Raw genomic sequence first — 23,352 nt, forward strand, 5'->3', positions numbered from 1 at the left:
GCAGAAATAGATGCAGGAACTTTCATCTGTCTCATCTTGATACATGCTTGGTATCCTAGTATTTGGTTCAATTGTGTTTCCACTACAAAGAAACTTTATTTTCTGTTGTCATTTGCATTCTGTTTACAATTCAAGGAATAAACTCCAGCATTTGGAATGTGAGCTCTTCCATAAGCTACAAGTATTTGACTCATCTTGTTTAATTGTAGTTTGGGTTTAAGCCTCTCATAGATAGATTTCGAGATGATATTTGCTTGATATTATGATATTAGATTTATTGCCTGTCAGAACTGTACAAATTCAATGGAAGGTAGAGTACCGATAAAAAAAAAATAAATAAAAGAAACAAAAAAAAAAAAGAAAAAGGCATCAAAATACACTGTAACTCAAATATATACAACAGATGTAATACACATAACATTCAATTATTAAATATTATTTCTAATTTAAAACATACTCTGAAGAGACACCCAAGAATGATCTAGAGTTTGGAACTTTATGGCAGAACAAATAGATTTAACCAGGCTAGAATATGACAATTAAATCTTGTCTTATTTGGGACAAGCCTTCCATATGCACTACAAACTTTCCTAAGGGTATCATCAATAGCAAATTCACGAGTAACCTTGAGCAATGTACCAATTTGGACTCCAAGGCAAGTAAGTTAACTGGTTTAACCTCAGAACCTTTCAGAATGACAGATACATCATTGGTTGGCACATTATAGTAAAAAAACAGCAGTTCCGTTTTCATTGGATTAAATGATTGGCCAATCTGGGAATATTCATTTGTTAAAGCACTGAAACAACTTTTTATTCCTTGTAGAGTCCTATAAATATTTAAAATATTATCTGCATAGCTAATGAGTGATACATCAATCCCATGAAGAATGCACGTTTCTGGGGCTTTATATTGTGCTTCAATAACAAAGCTATTGAACAAATCTAGCGAGTTCACAGCCCCTTGCCTTATACCCTTCTTTACTGGTATATCAGACTCAGCTAGTATATCACAATTTACATTTGGGCACTTTATTCTAACTTGAAGTGAACTATACATTGATTCAAAGGGTTTTATAACACATGCTTGGACTCCTCTTTGTTCTGCCAAAAGCAGAATATGCTCATGAGTGGATGAATCAAAAGCAAGATCATGTCCTGCTGGGACAAGGGAATCATTATTGCTTTCTGTGTCCACCAATATAAAAACCAATGAATAGAGCACATGAACACAACCCAGAGATGTCTGGAACCCAAACTGGTGTGGGGGTACTGAACACTTACATCTTACTTCATTACAGACAACAAGCTCAAATAGCTTACATAGTGTAGTCAACACAGTAATAGGTCCTATATGAGGAACATTGCGTGGGAGGCTTCCCTGGTTTCAGAATAGTTGTTATTAAACCAATACAGAAGCTAATCAGGACTATATCTCTTACAATGATCATTTGAAATAACAGTGATACACTTTCAAGAATTTGTTCACTGCCATAGACTAAATGCTGGCCACATATTCCATCAAAGCCTCACAAGAACCTTTTCTTCAGCTTTTTCAGGCATTCACTAATAATGCATCTACTCACAACCATGCTATCCTTTGGTAGTTTGAGTATTTCATCAAGTTCAATTTGATAACAATTCTGTAGCACTGGATCTGGGCATTTAAACTGATCCGCAAAGTAAGTACTCCAAGCCTCTTTGGTTATGAATGGAGCTTTAGAGGATGATTCTCTTGGCTTTACCAAAGTTTTTCCAGAATAATTTGAAATCAGAGTCACTGTTTTTGCTAAATTCTTCAATTAAGTCTCTGCAATGCTTAGATAAAGTTTTGGCAAATACACTTTTAGTATAATTCTTCACAATGAAGGTCTCTCCAGATCAGGACCTACCATTTTCGCACCATAGATGAAACCAAAACCTCGTAGATTGGCATGCTCTAGTTAAATTAGAGTTTGAGGACCATCTTCTAATTTCTGTGTTTATGTGAACTTTTCAAGAAGGTAATAGAGCTGACTCTGCTTATTGAAGGGCGTAGCATATCGAAGCAGAATGAATATTCAACAGAAGTTTTTGCTCTGCAACTGGGAGGCTACAATTGGGCGTTAGTAGTGGGGACTCCAGTATACTCTCACACACTTGTTGACAGTACTGGATTGCAGCATGATCAAGCTTCCAGTTTTGCACAAATTTGAACTTTGATGCTGCCTGTTTTTATACTTTAGGAAATGGACTGCTTAAATGCAGGGATATAGATAAATGATCACTAAGTGTGTCGTCGACTAACACTGACAGATTCTGAACATCAATTGACGTCACAGCATGGTCAAGATTAGAAACAGAGCCTGATGTAGATTGTCCATTTCTGACTTCTGACACCATGTGTTTATTTCAAGATGATTTTTTATTTAAGCCAACCGACCTACAACAAAAGCATATAAGCAAGGCAATAAGCACAACATTTGACAAGCAACATAGTCATATACATGAGAATATTACAGTTTTTTGGCAAAACTGGATAACAAAACCAGGTACATTTAGTGCTGTATTATTTTTAAAGTATTTTTGCTACCCCCTTGGACAAGTGTTTTTTTTTTTTGTTTTTTTTTCGCTTCAATTGCCCTAATTAAGCTACATTAAGGAGTCTTGATCACCTCGCAATGATCTATTTTCAAGATACAATTAAAGAGATTTGACTGAGTAGCAAAACCTAGAAAGTTAAAACTTTGTTTCTAAACTTAAAACAAACGGAAAATATTCTTTATATGAAAGGGATTGTCCCCTCCTTAAGGCCCTGCTCTTTATGCTAGAGCTTTTTATGAGACCAAATTAAAAAGTAGAGTCTTGACAGAGTCAAACTTTAGATAAAAGAGTGGGCCATAGAAGAGAAGACGGCCCCTTTCATATACAAAATTATCTCTGTTTGTTTTAAGTTTTAATGCTGCTCCTTACTTTCAGTTAAAAACCTTGATATTTACTTGATTTATGAATATCTTTTTCCGTTATGGGAGATGTGACTTTGGCTCACTGTTCATGAACCATTAAAATGGATTTTGCTAATTAATTTTGGCATAATCTCTCCCCCTCTAAAATTCCCTCCCAATCTGAAAATCTTCCAGCATAAAATCTATGTTTCAGTAGTCACTCCTAAAGAATTGGAGCAAAGTTTGAAATTTAGTGTAAATAGTGAAGTGTTGTGGAGGGGACAACCCCCTTCATAAAAGCAATAGTTTCTTTTTGATTAAAGTTTTAATGTTAGTCCTTACTTTTAGTTAAAAAATCTTGATTATTATTTAATTTATGAACGCCTTTTTCAGTTATTGGAGATGTGAATTTGACTCACTGTTCATGAAACATTACTATGAATTTTTCTAATTAGTTTTGGTAAAATCTCTCCCCCTCTAAAATTTCCTCCCAATGTGAAAATCTCCGACCATAAAATCTATGTTTCAGTAGTCACTCCTAAAGAATTGGAGTAAAACTTGAATTTTAGTGTGAATAGTGAAGAGTTGAGGAGGGAAAAACCCCTTTCATAATGCAATAGTTTCTCTTTGACTTAAGTTTTAATGTTGCTCCCTACTTTAAATTGAAAAAAACTTTTATTTTTACTTCATTTGTATTCATTTTATAAATGATGCATGGAAATCCTGCTCCACCTCCATGAAAAATCTCTTCTCCATGGATATATCCACTAGATAATTTATTCCTAGTGAAAATCTAACAAGGACAATCATTCTTAACACCTTTACTTGTCATCAAAGAGAAAGCTTGACATAGAAAGAATTTTGTATAAGAATTCTAGCAAAGTTCCCAAGCGTAAAATTTACCCTGTAAATTTCACCCCCTAGAAACTTCCCTCCCCTTTGGAAAATTCTCCCCATGAAAAGTTTCCATGAAAAAGTAGAAAATCCCCCCACACTGAAAAATGGATGCTTACTTTCCAATAACAGACTACATAAGCAATGGGCAAATTTTATAACTTAGACATATTCCCAGGGAGATTGTGGTATCTCCAAAGGTATAGTTGTTTAGCCTTTCAACTATTCTGAACAAAATCATACCACTACTACTGCTAATAAATCACCACAACACCAAGCCACCTTACGCCAACACATTCTGGCCTAAGCTCCACACATTTTTGTGTAAAGCTTCCATCTTTACACCCTCTTCTTCCATCCCAATCTATTCAAAGATTCCGTCTTTACACCCTTCCAGAAAGTTCTCATATCTTTTAAAGCTCTCTTTATGGCATCCTCCCACCCCAACTGTGTATGACCTGCTTCCAGTTCAGCCCTAGATGGTTGGCAAAAAAGGATTATCTTAAATACCCCCCCCCCCCCCCAATGGAATAGAACCATTGTTTAAACACTTTAAAAATGCTTAGGGCTCTTAGCCAATTCATAATAAGGGAGCAATATGGAGCAACCCCTCAAATGATAGGCTAATTTATATTTGTTTTTAAATTTTAATGTTGGTCCTTGTTTTCATTTGAATGTTTTTTTTTGTCCATCCCCCCTTTAGAATTTAAGTTTCAATTACCCACGCTAAAATTTAATTAATTAGACAACACTAAAATTAAACAAACTTATTTTCAGTTACTAGCCAGCAAAACAAATGCATTTGTAATTCAATCCATAAACCGAAAATGTTACAGGAAACAAAAATAAGATATTATCCATCTGTTTCTTTTTAAAAAGTAAATGTCATCTAGGCTAGATGAAAATTTAAGATTTTCTTAATTTTATTCTTTAAATGTTTTATAGGAATTGGGGGAAAAGTCCCTCGGGAAAAGTATTTGTCTATTGTTAATATAAAGTATTTGGAAGTAGGCTATGCTTGAGTTTGTCGCGTGGTGGAGAATTTTGGGTAGGCCAAATAGGTCTATTTAAAAAATCAATCAGTAATAGGTCTGTATCCAAGATTTTTATTTTGGGAAGAGGGAGTCGCAAATTTTTTTTTTCAGGGCTTATAAAAACACATAAAAATTTTTTCCTATTCATTTCTATTACGTTTTTACATGTTAGAAAAATATTTCAGGGGGAAGCACATTCCATCACCTCTGTGATATGATAGAAAGTTACTCCAAAGACAATTTGTACCCTTGAAAATTTTCGCCCTTACAGAACATTCTCCAAAGAAGACATTAGCGTTAGCCTATAAGAGATTAACTTGAAGAAGAGTATGGAAAGTCATGTTTTAATCTATAGAATAACACTGGTTGTATAGGCTTTAGGCTAATCTGATACATTCATCACCAATAAAATGATAAGTAGGATCTCTGAGTTTTTCTTGGACTTATATGGTCGTTTTGGGGTAAAGATGAAAAAAATATAGGCTATCAATGATAGCAAGACCAAATACACGAAGCAGGGTAAGGGGATTAGAACCCTCTATCTCCCCCCAAAAATGTTTCTCCAGCACAAAAAGATGTTTAATGTAGACTAGAGAACGTCTGAGATCCAATATTTTATGCATAATTTGTATAAAAGCTGCAACTGGAAACTAACAGGCACGAGGTTGTTTTAACTGTAAAAAGTTTGGCCACAAAGCTGTTGACTGTAGGGAACCTTGGAGACGAGAAAACTTTGCTCGCAGTTCAAGTCCGTAAGAAAAAATCAAGGATAGGTTATTTGTCAATGGTCCGACAGTTTGGAAGATAGCAGATCTTTTTATTGACAGTGGAACATCCATCACTATCGTCTATAGAAGATACGTCGGAAGCCTAGGTGAATAAACATCGTCCACCATGGAGGTGTCTACGGCGATTGTACACAATACCCTCTACATAAGGGCTATGTAGAGATAGGATGAGGCAAGTATACGTTCCAAAGCAATGTAGAAGTTGCAGTTCCTGGTGATCACTGTGACACTATCATCGGAATATCGTTGCCAGGATTCCAAGAACTCTGTAGCCGAAGTTCAGAAGTAGTCAGGCCACGAATTCTCAGATTATGGTAGAGTCAGAGAATAGGAATGGCAACTTTTGGCACAGAAAGAGTCAACGATGCAGCAAAAGAAGAAAGCGGAGTAGAGACGAGACAAATTTCAAAAAGCACCCTCAGAAGTTTGTCCAGAACAGGTGACTGCCAAGGAGACGGCTGTTCTTCAACAACAAGATTCTAAATTGACAGAATTAAATCCTGCAATGACATTATTCATCTCGAACTCTCCCAAATTCGGTTCATTGAGGCCTTAACGCAACGGCAAAGATTTTGCTTACCTTTTTCTACTGGCCCAAAAACTACCAATAAATCAAGAGTGAGCTTGATTCGTGTTCATGCCGAAGAAGCAAAGCATTTAAGGGATATGTGGTGAAACTAAAATGGTGTTACCTAGCTTATGTGTCTAATGTGGGTTTTTTTTTGTATCATCCTGCAATCACATTGTTCACCTCGAACTCCCCTAGATTTGGTTCATCAAGGCCTTAACACAACGGCGTAGTTTTTGCTTACTTTTTTCTTCTGGCACAAAATCTACCATCAAATCAAGAGTGAGGTCAATTCATGTTCGAATAAATGATTCGTGATGAATAGACTACCAAGAAAAGTCGACGTCCGTCTAGGTTTTAACCAGTGAATTTTTTACACCTCAAGTACGCACTTAGTGACAAAATTTGAACCCTGGTGTATCAGGATCTCTTCAGGAACACCAACCCGACAGAAGTGCTACTCAAATACTTCTACAATGCTCCTGGCATTAATCAATCTCAAGGGATAACAAGTCTTGGGATAACAAGTGCAATAATCCGTTATCATCAAGTGGAGTCGATGACTGTTCCAAGATGGTACCAATTGTCTCACAATATCTGCTACAATTTTCCTGAGGCTCTTGAAAGACAGGTAGTTGTAACATGGGTACCCGTTCTTTTGGCTTCAGCCGTTCAACTATTCAACAGGGATCATGAGTATGTACAAACCGTTTGACATATTCACGTTTCCCAGGCCAGAAGAACCTATGAATGATCCGATCAAGAGTGTGCACAACTCCAGTATGGCCACTCATTGGGGATCATATGCGACTCTAAGCAAAAACGACCTACAACGACTAGGGATTACCAGCTGCAGCATGCCTTCTTTAGCCAGCCTTGTCTTGATCTTCCTGTAGAGCAGACCATTGATGAGCTTGAGACCCTAGCCTAAACTAGCCAGAGCATAACACTTTGTCAATTTAGAATCTTGTTGTTGAAGAACAGCCGTCTCCTTGGCAGTCACCTGTTCTGGACAAACTTCTGAGGGTGCTTTTTGAAATTTGTCTCGTCTCTACTCCGCTTTCTTCTTTTGCTGCATCGTTGACTCTTTCTGTGCCAAAAGTTGCCATTCCTATTCTCTGACTCTACCATAATCTGAGAATTCGTGGCCTGACTACTTCTGAACTTCGGCTACAGAGTTCTTGGAATCCTGGCAACGATATTCCGATGATAGTGTCACAGTGATCACCAGGAACTGCAACTTCTACATTGCTTTGGAACGTATACTTGCCTCATCCTATCTCTACATAGCCCTTATGTAGAGGGTATTGTGTACAATCGCCGTAGACACCTCCATGGTGGACGATGTTTATTCACCTAGGCTTCCGACGTATCTTCTATAGACGATAGTGATGGATGTTCCACTGTCAATAAAAAGATCTGCTATCTTCCAAACTGTCGGACCATTGACAAATAACCTATCCTTGATTTTTTCTTACGGACTTGAACTGCGAGCAAAGTTTTCTCGTCTCCAAGGTTCCCTACAGTCAACAGCTTTGTGGCCAAACTTTTTACAGTTAAAACAACCTCGTGCCTGTTAGTTTCCAGTTGCAGCTTTTATACAAATTATGCATAAAATATTGGATCTCAGACGTTCTCTAGTCTACATTAAACATCTTTTTGTGCTGGAGAAACATTTTTGGGGGGAGATAGAGTGTTTTAATCCTCTTATCCTGCTTCCTGTATTTGGTCTTGCTATCGTTGATACCCTATATTTTTTTCATCTTTACCTCAAAATGACCATATAAGTCCAAGAAAAACTCAGAGATCCTACTTATCATTTTATTGGTGATGAATGTATCAGATTAGCCTAAAGCCTATACAACCAGTGTTATTCTATAGATTAAAACATGACTTTCCATACTCTTCTTCAAGTTAATCTCTTATAGGCTAACGCTAATGTCTTCTTTGGAGAATGTTCTGTAAGGGCGAAAATTTTCAAGGGTACAAATTGTCTTTGGAGTAACTTTCTATCATATCACAGAGGTGATGGAATGTGCTTCCCCCTGAAATATTTTTCTAACATGTAAAAACGTAATAGAAATGAATAGGAAAAAATTTTTATGTGTTTTTATAAGCCCTGAAAAAAAAAATTTGCGACTCCCTCTTCCCAAAATAAAAATCTTGGATACAGACCTATTACTGATTGATTTTTTAAATAGACCTATTTGGCCTACCCAAAATTCTCCACCACGCGACAAACTCAAGCATAGCCTACTTCCAAATACTTTATATTAACAATAGACAAATACTTTTCCCGAGGGACTTTTCCCCCAATTCCTATAAAACATTTAAAGAATAAAATTAAGAAAATCTTAAATTTTCATCTAGCCTAGATGACATTTACTTTTTAAAAAGAAACAGATGGATAATATCTTATTTTTGTTTCCTGTAACATTTTCGGTTTATGGATTGCATTACAAATGCATTTGTTTTGCTGGCTAGCAGCTGGAAACAAGTTTGTTTAACTTTAGTGTTGTCTAATTAATTAAATTTTAGCATGGGTAATTGAAACTTAAATTCTAAAGGGGGGATGGACAAAAAAAAAACATTCAAATGAAAACAAGGACCAACATTAAAATTTAAAAACAAATATAAATTAGCCTATCATTTGAGGGGTTGCTCCATATTGCTCCCTTATTATGAATTGGCTAAGAGCCCTAAGCATTTTTAAAGTGTTTAAACAATGGTTCTATTCCATTGGGGGGGGGGTATTTAAGATAATCCTTTTTTGCCAACCATCTAGGGCTAAACTGGAAGCAGGTCATACACAGTTGGGGTGGGAGGATGCCATAAAGAGAGCTTTAAAAGATATGAGAACTTTCTGGAAGGGTGTAAAGACGGAATCTTTGAATAGATTGGGATGGAAGAAGAGGGTGTAAAGATGGAAGCTTTACACAAAAATGTGTGGAGCTTAGGCCAGAATGTGTTGGCGTAAGGTGGCTTGGTGTTGTGGTGATTTATTAGCAGTAGTAGTGGTATGATTTTGTTCAGAATAGTTGAAAGGCTAAACAACTATACCTTTGGAGATACCACAATCTCCCTGGGAATATGTCTAAGTTATAAAATTTGCCCATTGCTTATGTAGTCTGTTATTGGAAAGTAAGCATCCATTTTTCAGTGTGGGGGGATTTTCTACTTTTTCATGGAAACTTTTCATGGGGAGAATTTTCCAAAGGGGAGGGAAGTTTCTAGGGGGTGAAATTTACAGGGTAAATTTTACGCTTGGGAACTTTGCTAGAATTCTTATACAAAATTCTTTCTATGTCAAGCTTTCTCTTTGATGACAAGTAAAGGTGTTAAGAATGATTGTCCTTGTTAGATTTTCACTAGGAATAAATTATCTAGTGGATATATCCATGGAGAAGAGATTTTTCATGGAGGTGGAGCAGGATTTCCATGCATCATTTATAAAATGAATACAAATGAAGTAAAAATAAAAGTTTTTTTCAATTTAAAGTAGGGAGCAACATTAAAACTTAAGTCAAAGAGAAACTATTGCATTATGAAAGGGGTTTTTCCCTCCTCAACTCTTCACTATTCACACTAAAATTCAAGTTTTGCTCCAATTCTTTAGGAGTGACTACTGAAACATAGATTTTATGGTCGGAGATTTTCACATTGGGAGGAAATTTTAGAGGGGGAGAGATTTTACCAAAACTAATTAGAAAAATTCATAGTAATGTTTCATGAACAGTGAGTCAAATTCACATCTCCAATAACTGAAAAAGGCGTTCATAAATTAAATAATAATCAAGATTTTTTAACTAAAAGTAAGGACTAACATTAAAACTTTAATCAAAAAGAAACTATTGCTTTTATGAAGGGGGTTGTCCCCTCCACAACACTTCACTATTTACACTAAATTTCAAACTTTGCTCCAATTCTTTAGGAGTGACTACTGAAACATAGATTTTATGCTGGAAGATTTTCAGATTGGGAGGGAATTTTAGAGGGGGAGAGATTATGCCAAAATTAATTAGCAAAATCCATTTTAATGGTTCATGAACAGTGAGCCAAAGTCACATCTCCCATAACGGAAAAAGATATTCATAAATCAAGTAAATATCAAGGTTTTTAACTGAAAGTAAGGAGCAGCATTAAAACTTAAAACAAACAGAGATAATTTTGTATATGAAAGGGGCCGTCTTCTCTTCTATGGCCCACTCTTTTATCTAAAGTTTGACTCTGTCAAGACTCTACTTTTTAATTTGGTCTCATAAAAAGCTCTAGCATAAAGAGCAGGGCCTTAAGGAGGGGACAATCCCTTTCATATAAAGAATATTTTCCGTTTGTTTTAAGTTTAGAAACAAAGTTTTAACTTTCTAGGTTTTGCTACTCAGTCAAATCTCTTTAATTGTATCTTGAAAATAGATCATTGCGAGGTGATCAAGACTCCTTAATGTAGCTTAATTAGGGCAATTGAAGCGAAAAAAAACAAAAAAAAAAAACACTTGTCCAAGGGGGTAGCAAAAATACTTTAAAAATAATACAGCACTAAATGTACCTGGTTTTGTTATCCAGTTTTGCCAAAAAACTGTAATATTCTCATGGATATGACTATGTTGCTTGTCAAATGTTGTGCTTATTGCCTTGCTTATATGCTTTTGTTGTAGGTCGGTTGGCTTAAATAAAAAATCATCTTGAAATAAACACATGGTGTCAGAAGTCAGAAATGGACAATCTACATCAGGCTCTGTTTCTAATCTTGACCATGCTGTGACGTCAATTGATGTTCAGAATCTGTCAGTGTTAGTCGACGACACACTTAGTGATCATTTATCTATATCCCTGCATTTAAGCAGTCCATTTCCTAAAGTATAAAAACAGGCAGCATCAAAGTTCAAATTTGTGCAAAACTGGAAGCTTGATCATGCTGCAATCCAGTACTGTCAACAAGTGTGTGAGAGTATACTGGAGTCCCCACTACTAACGCCCAATTGTAGCCTCCCAGTTGCAGAGCAAAAACTTCTGTTGAATATTCATTCTGCTTCGATATGCTACGCCCTTCAATAAGCAGAGTCAGCTCTATTACCTTCTTGAAAAGTTCACATAAACACAGAAATTAGAAGATGGTCCTCAAACTCTAATTTAACTAGAGCATGCCAATCTACGAGGTTTTGGTTTCATCTATGGTGCGAAAATGGTAGGTCCTGATCTGGAGAGACCTTCATTGTGAAGAATTATACTAAACGTGTATTTGCCAAAAATTCATCTAAGCATTGCAGAGACTTAATTGAAGAATTTAGCAAAAACAGTGACTCTGATTTCAAATTATTCTGGAAAAACTTTGGTAAAGCCAAGAGAATCATCCTCTAAAGCTCCATTCATAACCAAAGAGGCTTGGAGTACTTACTTTGCGGATCAGTTTAAATGCCCAGATCCAGTGCTACAGAATTGTTATCAAATTGAACTTGATGAAATACTCAAACTACCAAAGGATAGCATGGTTGTGAGTAGATGCATTATTAGTGAATGCCTGAAAAAGCTGAAGAAAAGGTTCTTGTGAGGCTTTGATGGAATATGTGGCCAGCATTTAGTCTATGGCAGTGAACAAATTCTTGAAAGTGTATCACTGTTATTTCAAATGATCATTGTAAGAGATATAGTCCTGATTAGCTTCTGTATTGGTTTAATAACAACTATTCTGAAACCAGGGAAGCCTCCCACGCAATGTTCCTCATATAGGACCTATTACTGTGTTGACTACACTATGTAAGCTATTTGAGCTTGTTGTCTGTAATGAAGTAAGATGTAAGTGTTCAGTACCCCCACACCAGTTTGGGTTCCAGACATCTCTGGGTTGTGTTCATGTGCTCTATTCATTGGTTTTTATATTGGTGGACACAGAAAGCAATAATGATTCCCTTATCCCAGCAGGACATGATCTTGCTTTTGATTCATCCACTCATGAGCATATTCTGCTTTTGGCAGAACAAAGAGGAGTCCAAGCATGTGTTATAAAACCCTTTGAATCAATGTATAGTTCACTTCAAGTTAGAATAAAGTGCCCAAATGTAAATTGTGATATACTAGCTGAGTCTGATATACCAGTAAAGAAGGGTATAAGGCAAGGGGCTGTGAACTCGCTAGATTTGTTCAATAGCTTTGTTATTGAAGCACAATATAAAGCCCCAGAAACGTGCATTCTTCATGGGATTGATGTATCACTCATTAGCTATGCAGATAATATTTTAAATATTTATAGGACTCTACAAGGAATAAAAAGTTGTTTCAGTGCTTTAACAACTAAATTACAAGGCTCTGTATGCATCCAGATGCTCAAAAGGGTATATCTGCAGTATCTCAGGAATAGCTAAGGGTTTTTAGTTGAAGTTTTCTGAGAATATCTAAAAGGATGATGATCTAAACCAAAAAACAGTAGTGTGTCCTGGCTCTCAAAAGAATGTATCTACAATTTTTCAGGGAGGCTAAGGGCATTAGGTTAAAACTTTAAGGTTATGTTTGGGGAAAGGAATTGAACTAAATAAGAAAAAATGCTATATGAATCCAGGGTTCAAAGGAACCTATCTGCGATATCACATATAGGAATGCATAAGGACACCTTTCAGGGGGTGTTGAATCCAGGAGCATGTTGAATTACATTTGCATCCAGGCTGTGAAAAGGACGATTATGCAGTAAATTAGGAATGGCTAAGGGTATTCAGTTGAAAGTTTCAGGGAATGCTGAACCAAACCAAAAGACACTGTTCATTTAGATTGTCAAAATAACTTAAGTGGAATTCCTCTGGAACAGCTAAGGGTATACAAATGAAACTTTCAGGGAATGTTGAGTAGGATGTTGAACTAACTGAAAACACAGTATCTGCATCCAAGTGGTCAAAAGGGCATATCTCATGTGTTGCTAAAGATGTAATTAGCAACTGAATGGACCTAGTTGAAACATAGAGGAAGTATTGGATAGAGAGATAACAATAATTCTTCAATTTTCTTCGAAATGCGTCCTTCATATATATATATATATATATATATATATATATATATATATATATATATATATATATATATATATATATATATATATATATATATATATATATATATATATACATATATATATATATATATATATATATATATATATATATATATATATATATATATATATATATATATATATATATATATATATATATATATATATTGTAGCACTTAGGTTAAGGAAGTTAGTACTTAGGTTAAGGAAATGTAAATGATGATGAACTGAGCTATCATCGTCAATATTCTAGTTCTATCCTTTTCAGGATGAAATCCACGCAGCCTCTTGCAGCAGTTATAACATGTGCTGGATTTATCTGTATTTTGTCAAGTATTACTATGGCATGCAATGAAGCGGTATGTGCGAGCATTGTCAGCAAATGCATGCTTACCCAAGCTTGTAACTGTGAGCTCCGAAACTGCACTTGCTGCAAAGACTGCTTCAGTTGCCTCAGCTATTTATATAGTGAATGTTGTTCTTGTGTTGGTATGTTTCAATTTTAATATCGGATAAAACTAAATGTCTTTTGGAAAGGATTTTTTCTTTCTTTGTTATGTATATATTTTGTTTTGTTTATGTTCTGTTTTTTTGTTGTGATTTGTATTTGTATCTGTTTTAGGTTGGAGGGGGGGGGGGGGGTGATGATGTTTAGTTAACCTGATACTATGTACATGCTAGTTTAACCTATTTAACTGGATGAATGAAAATTACAGGAATTGTTCAAAAGCCTAAATTTGATCCTCAATAAATAATATAGTAATAATCAATAATATATAATATAAATATAAATAATATAAATAGTTTGACTCACCTCAAACTATTAGATTTATTTGCAATTTTTCTTGGTTCAATGTTTGCCAAAGTAGCATTATGCGATTGTAACTAATTTGCATAAACTTACCTTCCTTAAGATGCATTTCAACACCAGGTCATCTAAAAAACCAACACTCGGTAGAAAAAACTTGCTTCAGTTAGAAATAGTTTTTCTACATAGGAAATTGTCAAATCACAACGCTTCTGATATGTAACTGTCCTTCATTGGTACTGTCAAAAAAGAACTTCATTATTAGCAATAATAAAGCTAAAGTGGATGATTTAATCTTAGATACAGCGGACGTTAAAACAATTTTATAAAGATACAAATTTATAAAGATTAGGCTTATAGAAAGTAGTTACGATGGTATCATTTTGGGAATGTATAAGTATCCTAGACTTAGATTCTGTAGATGATTTTATTGTCCAAGTTACAAATGTTAGAAAAATAAACGATTTTTTTGTAGGTTTGGAGCGTTCAAGCTGTAAGAATAGGTTTAAAAATTAATGTTAAGACTTAGTCGCTTAGTCTAGGAATAAATGAAGCTGAAGAGCTGATGTTGGGTAACGAGAAGATCAATCCAATGGAAAATATAAAATTCACACATCCACAATGGATTATGAATGCAGTGAGGATGTAAAAGCAGAACAGCCAGGGTGTTCTCTTCACAATGCTATTATTAGGAAAGAGTGTGGATTTAATGAAGATATAAAAAGAATTCTGCGAACCAAGATAAGAATATTCGAAGCTACGGTCTTAACATTGGTCAGGTATGGTTCTGAAACGTGAGTGCTTCAAGGCAGAGGAAAATTTGTTAAATGTCTTCCCGAGAAATTACCTAAGGAGAGTTTTAGGTACCTGGTTGACTGAAGGTTGAGGTTGCTAGGATTCTTTTTATGGAAAAAGGATGACTGATTGTCAAAGATTGTTCATTTTGACCATCCATCTGATGCCAAAAGAGAAACGAGTAATCCCCAAACGGGGTATGAAGTGGTCATGGGGAAGGATTTAAAATGTAGGAACTTCTTGAAAGGTGGCAAAATGAAGCTTTGAATAGGTTGGGGTGTAAGAAGAACATGTGCTGCTGTGTTGACCTTGGGCGGCTTGTTTCTTCAGCGAGTTTTTGTTAATAGCATTAGCGGTGCTTTTAGAATTCATTTATTTATCTACTATAGTTCCTGTTGTTTTATTTTGGATATATATATATATATATATATATATATATATATATATATATATATATATATATATATATATATATATATATATATATATATATATATATATATATATATTCATTTTATTTTCAGTTTGTTCTGGTTTCTTTTATTCACTGTTGATAGGTATTTTTGGTACCGTCGAAATAATTAAGTTTAGATACCTCCTACTAGTTCCGATTGGTATCGCTTTCTCATACCAGTCAGTTTTACCAGAAAATTTTAGAGAACTTCAGGTGAGTGTACGGCAATTCTTAACCTTCTCGAAATTGTAATGCGTACTTCCATTTCCATACTTGATTCGTATTCCTGTCAGAAAAACAAGCAAAAAGGATACGTGATCCAGATTAAGCAACAGGTTAGTAAAAGACTGTCGCCTAGGGGATCCCAGACATTTCTGAAATGTTCATAGACTTTGAATATTTCTAATATTTGTAAAACGAGCAGAGTTGAATCCAGTGCAGTTAAAACAACATTTTTTGTATTAAAAAAAAAGAAAAAATGGTGTGATAACGTCACTTTGTGCCAGAAAAATTAAGAGCCAGACGAATCAATCTTCATTAATGGGATGTTTTTATTATGGTTGTGGCACTTATATTTTTGTTAAGTGGAGCATTGTGTTGTAAGGCTTCTTGAAATTTTTGGTTTGTTCAGTATCTGTGCTTGTTATTAACGACTTGGCCTACCCTTTCCTGTTCCATAGATATTGCGTCGGTGTTTGCCGCCAGTGGTGCCAAATTGGACAAGAGGTATTTGTCCCCCTCCTTGATTTTCAGCCCCATCTCTTAGGTTTCAAAATATTTTTTTTAATTTTCATTAAAAAAAAACTACCGTCTTTGGTATTTACATTCGAAAAATTGCCTCCATTCCTTATATTTTGAAAAGGAAATTTTGTTCCTCTCCCGCAAATGTTTGTGTGAATTGGTGCCTCTAATAAGAGTACGCCCTCATTTTAATCCATGTTAGTAGTAGTATCAAAAAAAAAAAGTTGTTCTTTCCTTTTCTGCTTTTGTTTTCGTCTATCAGAATTGTTCAGTTTTTTTTTATTGTTTAAACTGCCGCTTTTTAACATTGAATATGGCTTAGAGAAACTTAGACCTGGTCCCGATACATTGGGCCTCAAAAGCTCCCTAACCTATAGGCCCCAAATAATTTTGATATGGTTCTTGATACTTCTAAACTATGGCATTTTAATCCTTTTTAGACTTATGTCCAAAGCCAAATGTTTCAAGCAGTGAACTAAGTCGAATATCGCAAGTAGAGGTTCTTCCAGACAGCGTTCCTGAACTATTTTTAGTGCTGACTGAAGAGGCAGACTCTCTGGATCGTTGGACTTCCCTTACATTCCCAACTGATTTTGACGCTTCTGTGTTTAAAGGAAAACCGGATAAAGAGATGAAATACAAAACAAGTAAGTGTTCGTATTTGTAAAAGCTGTTTCTGCTAGTCAACCTTGCATAGGGAAAGAAAATTAATATTAAAAGAGGAAATTCTTGACCAGAACTTTTTCTAGGCTTTAAAGTATAGAAAGGGGCACAGAACGCTTGACGTACGGAGCATTTTACTGTATAAATAAGCCTAAATGTTTGTCAAACTTTTTTGGGATAGATAGAATATAGAATAGATAGAATATAGAATAGATAGAATAGAAGATAGAATAAAAATGTACTGCTGTTTTGATTGTTTTGCTTGCTATGCTCTTTAAAAGTTTGAAATAATAACAAACGTTTGGTTGCTGTTTTTCTGTGGTCAAATTCCCGTTATCTACTGCATCATTATCCGTAATATAACAAACATACGCCACGTTACTAAAATCTAGTATTCATAGAATAAAAAGCAATATCGAAGCCTTGATCCGAGCACGTTCTAAACCTTACATAATTCTTATCTTTTTTAATAAGGTCACTTTAAATCATCCTTTTTTTGCCATTTGATCATGCCTGTTACCTTGAACAAATTAAAATTGATTAGCAGACGTAAATAGCGACAAAGACAACACTGCCTTTCCATCACAAACATCAAAAACAAGAAAATATTCATTCTAATTAGATTTTCACTGTCTTAAGAAAAGAATTCCCTATTGTTCTTCTTGTTTTTGATATTTGTGATTAGCAGACGTGTCACTACTGCTGAAAATCGTAGTAGCACCAAGCCCTCTCATGCACACAGCTTTGCACGCTCCTTGTCCACCCCATTATGTTTAGAGCTTTGCTCTTTACTTCCTCCCACGGTGTTCAATCTTCTTTTTAATCTTTTTGAATTGCTTCTTCCCACCCTATCATGACTTCTCGATTTTTTCAATCCCAGTTTGATTTCCAAAAGGCATGATGTTTGGCAGCCCATCATCCACGAAACGCGACCTAATCACCTAACTTTTGCTTTATAGCCCTACACATTGGGATCAAACCGCACTTTTTTAACTCGTTTCCTTCAACTCAGTGATTTTTTTTATATTTATACATTTATAACTTAGGTCACTTTGATTTCTATCTTAGGCAAAACCCAGTACGTTTTATGCCCCTTATTTGTCTTTATATTCATAGGATCTCGGGAAAAAACACTTTCCATTCCTTAGTCCGTTTTGAAAACAAGTTTAAAAAGTATTTTATTTGTTATATACCGTCTATGATTTCATATCTTCCAACACTTTTCCTAGAACATTCAAATATTCTGAAAAATTTAAATTCATGAAAATTTGTAACTAAACTTTGAGTAACACTTATGTGCTTCGCAATGATAGTGCAGATTATGCGAGCTTGCGTTATTTTACTTGGTTAGGGAGAAAGGGGAGGGCAAATTTAGTTAAACGGCAAAACTATACAAATTATATTGAAAATATAAGAACAACTGTAAAAATATCATGACTTAGGGAGGGCATGCACCCTAAGTTCTTCCCTCGCCTGCATACGTTTTGTTGAGAAGGGTTAATTGATTTCACAGGCTACGTAGTACGTGAAGCTTAAATATTGAAATTAGTGGAATATGACAAATATCGTTTGATACAGGTGAACAGCAAAGTAAAAAAAGAAAAACCAAATGCTCTCCCGTTTAAGGGAATGCATATGTTTTTTGTATTGAAAGTAACAAAACTGTTCAATACAATTGAATTATCTTGACTGATCGCTGGTAGTCCCATTTTTCGGTGATCTATATCAGCTTTGTCCTAAGGTCCAAAACAGACTTGCCGTTTTACTAATCGGATTCTTTACCGCCGCCATCATATCAGAAGAGGTGAATAGGATGGTACTGCAACTTACAGATTGGGTGGAAAAATAAACGCTCAATATATTTAACGCCAATGGTTGCAATGCATCCGCAAATTGTCAGTACATTTGTTTTTTTTTTTGTTTTTTTTTGAAATGGTGGCCTATGTGAGTAAATTCACTCTGTAACCACACACTCATCGTCCAGTTACAGGTTCATCGTCCTGTCTTCTGATGACCGGTGTTGTGTTTGCAATGATAGTGCACAGTGGTGATATTTTTTCATGGCATCTTTTTTATTTTTGCTTATTAACTAAGGTTTTAAATTACATTTTAGAGAAAATAAAATGGATATTTAATTCCAAATGAATATCCCACTAAAGCCATATATTTTTTGTCTCCTCTCCCTTGATTCATTTTTTTTATAGATAACGAGTTCTGGGGGACTGCCCACTTTTTGTCACCTTGCGTACATCTTGGAGCACCGCTCGTGCTGCAAAGTGTAGAAGGTTCCAACCTCTCCTCTGCTCTTATTAATAAGACAAACCCACAAAATTCTAATTTTTTGCTTCCTTTTCAATCGATGACAAAATAATATTATTGCAAGAACCTGTTCTATATTCATGTTATACACAACACTATGAATGAAATAGACTTGTTGCGTGGTGTCAGATCCATAATTCACTGATGTGACGTCGGTAGAATGCTTACCGCACGACGTGTAAACGCTACATTATTTTGGAGCGGCAGCGGCAAAACGTCTTATCTGTATAAAATCCGATCGGCAAAAAACGCCAAGTGTGTTTTAGTCCTTATCCTTTACTATTACTTTTAGATATCCTAATTTTTATGGTTGACTTTCTTCTTTTACGAGGCCAAATTTGAATAGATATTGACCTCTTTGTTAGTAAAAGTTTTTAAAGAGGCTGTCAATATTCCATTTCTAACAAACTCTTACAGGTGTCAATGTTTCCAACTAAGTGATAGCTACTACTACTACTAATAACTCTCTGCAGCACCAAGCCACCTGAGGCCAACACAGCTCCGCACGCTCCTCCTCTAACCTAATCTATTCAAGGTCTCCCTCTTTACACCCTCCCAGGAAGTTCCTATTTCCCTTAAATCTTTATTTATGACATCCTCTCAACCCAGACGAGGACGACCTGCTTTCCGTGTAGCCCCAGACGGTTGGCCAAAAAGGACAATCTTTGGCAATCTGTCATCCTTCATCCGCAGAACGTGGCCTAGCCATCTCAACCTTTCTTTCATTATACCCTAGAAAGCGGGATTGAACTACATTTTATGTACAAGATACTGTTTGAAATACGGTCAGTCAGACGGATACCCAGAACAATCCGTAGGCAATTTCTCTGGGAAACATTTAGTAAATTTTCATCTGCTTTTCAGACTGCCCATGCTTCAGGGCCATATTTGACCACTGTCTTCACTGTAGTTTTCAATATTCTAATTTTGGTTTCCAGACTTTTCTTTCTATTCTTCCAAACTTTTTTTAACTCTAAAAAAAAACCACCCTGAGCCTTAGCTATTCTACTTTTAACATCTTCACTGCTCCCACGGTCTTTACTAATAATACTACCAAGGTAAGTGAAGCTCCCAACCTGTTAAATCTTTTCATTACCCAACGTCACCTTTTCATGTTTCCTTATTCCTAGCCTTAGTGACTTAGTCTTCTTAACATTAATTTTCAAGCCTATTCTAGCACCCTGAACTCGCAAAACCTCTAAAAATTCACTCATTTTGCTCGCACTTTCATCTAATATGCTTAAATCATCAGCATAATCTAAGTCCATGAGCGTTTTTCCTCCCCATTTGATTTCGTGGTCTCCAATTGCCTTTCCTGTGCTCCTTAAGACAAAGTCCATCAAAATGATCCGTATAAAGGGGGATAGAACACAACCCTGCTTATCTCCTGATTTAATACAAAACCAGTAGCTAATCTCATTTCCTACCTTAACCGCAGCAGTATTATTCTCATACATAGCACAAATCACTTTAATATATTTTTCTGGTATACCATATAAGGATAAGACCTTTGCTCATAATCGATAAAACTTAGGACCAAAGGTGTTTGACAACGAAGAGACTTCTCAATTATTAACCTAAGAGTGAAAACTTGGTCGACACATCCTCCACCTTTTTTAAAACCGCACTGTTCTTCCCTTAAAACTTTGTCTACAGCATCTCTCATTCTAACAAGTATCATATTACTAAGTAATTTGCTGCCTACAAAGACCAGGTTAATGCCTTGATAATTACCACACTCACTCTTGTCACCTTTCTTATACAGTGGTTTAATTAAGGTTTTCCTAAAATCATTAGGCGCTTCCCCTTTTTCAAAAATCATATTCATAATCTTCAGTAGCTTAGTCCTAACCACAGAGCCACCATATTTAAGAAACTCATTTATCACACTATCAGTACCTGGAGCCTTATTATTTTTTAATCTTTTAGTACTGTCGCTAATTCTTCCTCACAAAACAAGTCTTCCTTCATATCCAAGGTATCACAAACTTTTTCATTTTCATCTATATCTTTTCTTGCAACTGTATCTCGGTTTAGTACATTTTCAAAATGTTCCGCCCATTTTTCTTTAACTTTTTCCTTATCACTAACTGTGGCCCCATTCCTGTCTTTAAATGGGACCAGTCCGGATTGTCAGTGATAGCACATAAGGTTTTGGCGAAAACAACGCCGATATGGAACTTTTTCTTTCAAATTAAATGCTACTTTTGAAAGTTTGACGGCGTTTGTTTAAATAAGTTGCATTTTTGAAGTTACCATACGGAACGGATCTTGTTGATTATAAAGATATACTTGAAGAAAAACATGTCTCCGGATGAGCCCTCCTTCAAATTACTACTATACAAAATTCTTTATAATACTCCACACTAAAATGAAAAGCGTGAAAAGGTATGTCAAAATCGCAAGCAATTTTGTTTTGTTTTTTTAAGTTATCGACCAAAAAGGTCCATAACTTAAAATGACTCCAAAACAAAAGGTCCAAAAAGGCTTCTGATATTTTTCGGTGAACTAACTTTAATGCTTCACCTACCTTTCTATTTAAATAGAAGTAAAAGAAAAAGTGGTTCCACAATGGTACCAAATGAGTAGGACCACGAATTAGGGGAGGAAGAGGTGACAATTTTCTCCTTGTTTTTAAAAAAACCCTTTTTCTATATTTACGTTAGAAAAAAAATCGGTAAAAAGACAAAAGGTCTCCCCGTAGATTCATTTTGCATCTTAATAAAAAAAAAAAAAAAATCGAAAAACAGTCTTTCCCTCTTCTGTATTTTCGGCAGTCTTTGATGCTGCGAGTGAGTAAAAAAAGAAGAATTTTATGTCCAAACGTGAGGATAACTTTATTTGGTCCAATTTAAATCCAAGCTTTTCTTTTATTTTTCAGTAAATCAAGAACAGGAAGTTATTCCTAAGAAAGAGACCATTACTGTTAACTGTACAGTTGCATATTTATCTCAGTGTGTTTCTTGGCAAAAATGTAAGGCTTCGTGTCGATCAATGGGAGCATCTGCATACAGGTGGTTTCACGATGCTTGTTGTGAATGCGTTGGGCATAATTGCCCCCCATTTGGGGTGGATGATTCAAGGTAAAAGTCTTCTTCGGATATCATTATTTTTATTTGTAGTATTTTATTTTGTCTGTATTTTTTCCCCTTGTCTTTTAAGGGATCCTTGTTACTTAATGTCCTATAAAATATTTCGTAGTTCTATTTTAGGAATGTGCCAAGAACTCTTAAGCACGACTTGATCCCCCCCAAAAAAACACTAGATTGTATGTATCAACTAAAGTGAGGACTGAACGTTCACGTGCACCATGGTAATCTACTCTTATTGGAATATGTCACATGCTCTGTATCATAATAAAGATATAATAGCCAGCGGACTTGCAAAAAGTCAACCCATTTTTTTTTAAGGCCCCATCTATTAAAGAGCTCTGATTAGCTCTAATTTTTGATTTTGGTTGATTAGGTAATTTCAATTTATGTATTTGGAACTGTACCTCCTAAAGTTCTGGTAGTTCCCCATTGATAAGATAATTACATGATCTCACTAAAGAAGGGGTATCATGCAAGGATATTCAGTTTCTAAGGTTTATGCCATAAAATGGGTACTCGGTTCTGGATACAAGAAATTTGAAAGTGTTAAACTTTACTGCTTAGGCGTTAGAAGATTTTAAAGTTTCATTATTTGGGGATAGGCTTAGTAATGATCGGCTTGAAAGCAATAATCATAAAGCGCGTTCCCCTTCTAGAATTAAAAGCATCTTAATTGTACTAAATGTCAATCTTTTATTCAACTCCGTTACATTGTAGGGTAAGAAAATTCCTCTTCCTGCATATGGTTATCCAACGGTTTTCGATAACAATACAACAGCATGGCCTAGTTATGTGTAGTTATTAGTTGGTGTTTATCGGCAAACCCTGGGTGATTGACATGGAATAAAACTGTTTTTGCCATTATGTGCATTAGAAATAGTTCAGAAGTGTTTTATTTTGTTGCAAAGTTATGTTGCCCTGGCTTGTACATACTGAAATTCTGGCGAGACAACACAGATTGTGTTATGTTTTATCTTTTCGGGTTGAGTAATAAAGTCTTGGTCTGTATTCATGTTGTATTTCGAAACTACCATCATCGATGAAGTGTTAGGAAATGAAGAGTCTAATTTCTGTTTTAAAACGATCGCATACTTTTATACCGTCTTTAAAGAACACGTCACCAGTTTTTGAAAAAAAAAATACGTCTTCAGACATGTAATTTCCAACGTTCTGAGGGGTTGGCAATGACAGAATTTATTCTGCGGCAAAGAATTCCGTGCAGTGTAAAAGCCAAGAA

At 35.4% G+C, this 23,352-nt stretch overlaps 1 protein-coding gene across 3 annotated transcripts in view; it reads left to right on the forward strand.

Moving 5' to 3' along the window:
• The window catches only part of LOC136036264 (protein twisted gastrulation-like), a 44,919-nt gene that overhangs the window by 12,341 nt on the left and 9,226 nt on the right, over positions 1-23,352 (forward strand). For all 3 annotated transcript variants that reach the window (XM_065718395.1, XM_065718397.1, XM_065718398.1), the window contains exons 2-4: positions 13,512-13,732; positions 16,482-16,688; positions 21,905-22,106. In XM_065718395.1, the coding sequence (XP_065574467.1) occupies positions 13,512-13,732; positions 16,482-16,688; positions 21,905-22,106 (630 nt within the window). The remainder of the gene's footprint in view (positions 1-13,511; positions 13,733-16,481; positions 16,689-21,904; positions 22,107-23,352) is intronic.

The sequence above is a fragment of the Artemia franciscana genome, chromosome 15 (assembly GCF_032884065.1).
Source record: "Artemia franciscana chromosome 15, ASM3288406v1, whole genome shotgun sequence".
NCBI classification, from domain to species: Eukaryota; Metazoa; Arthropoda; class Branchiopoda; order Anostraca; family Artemiidae; genus Artemia; species Artemia franciscana.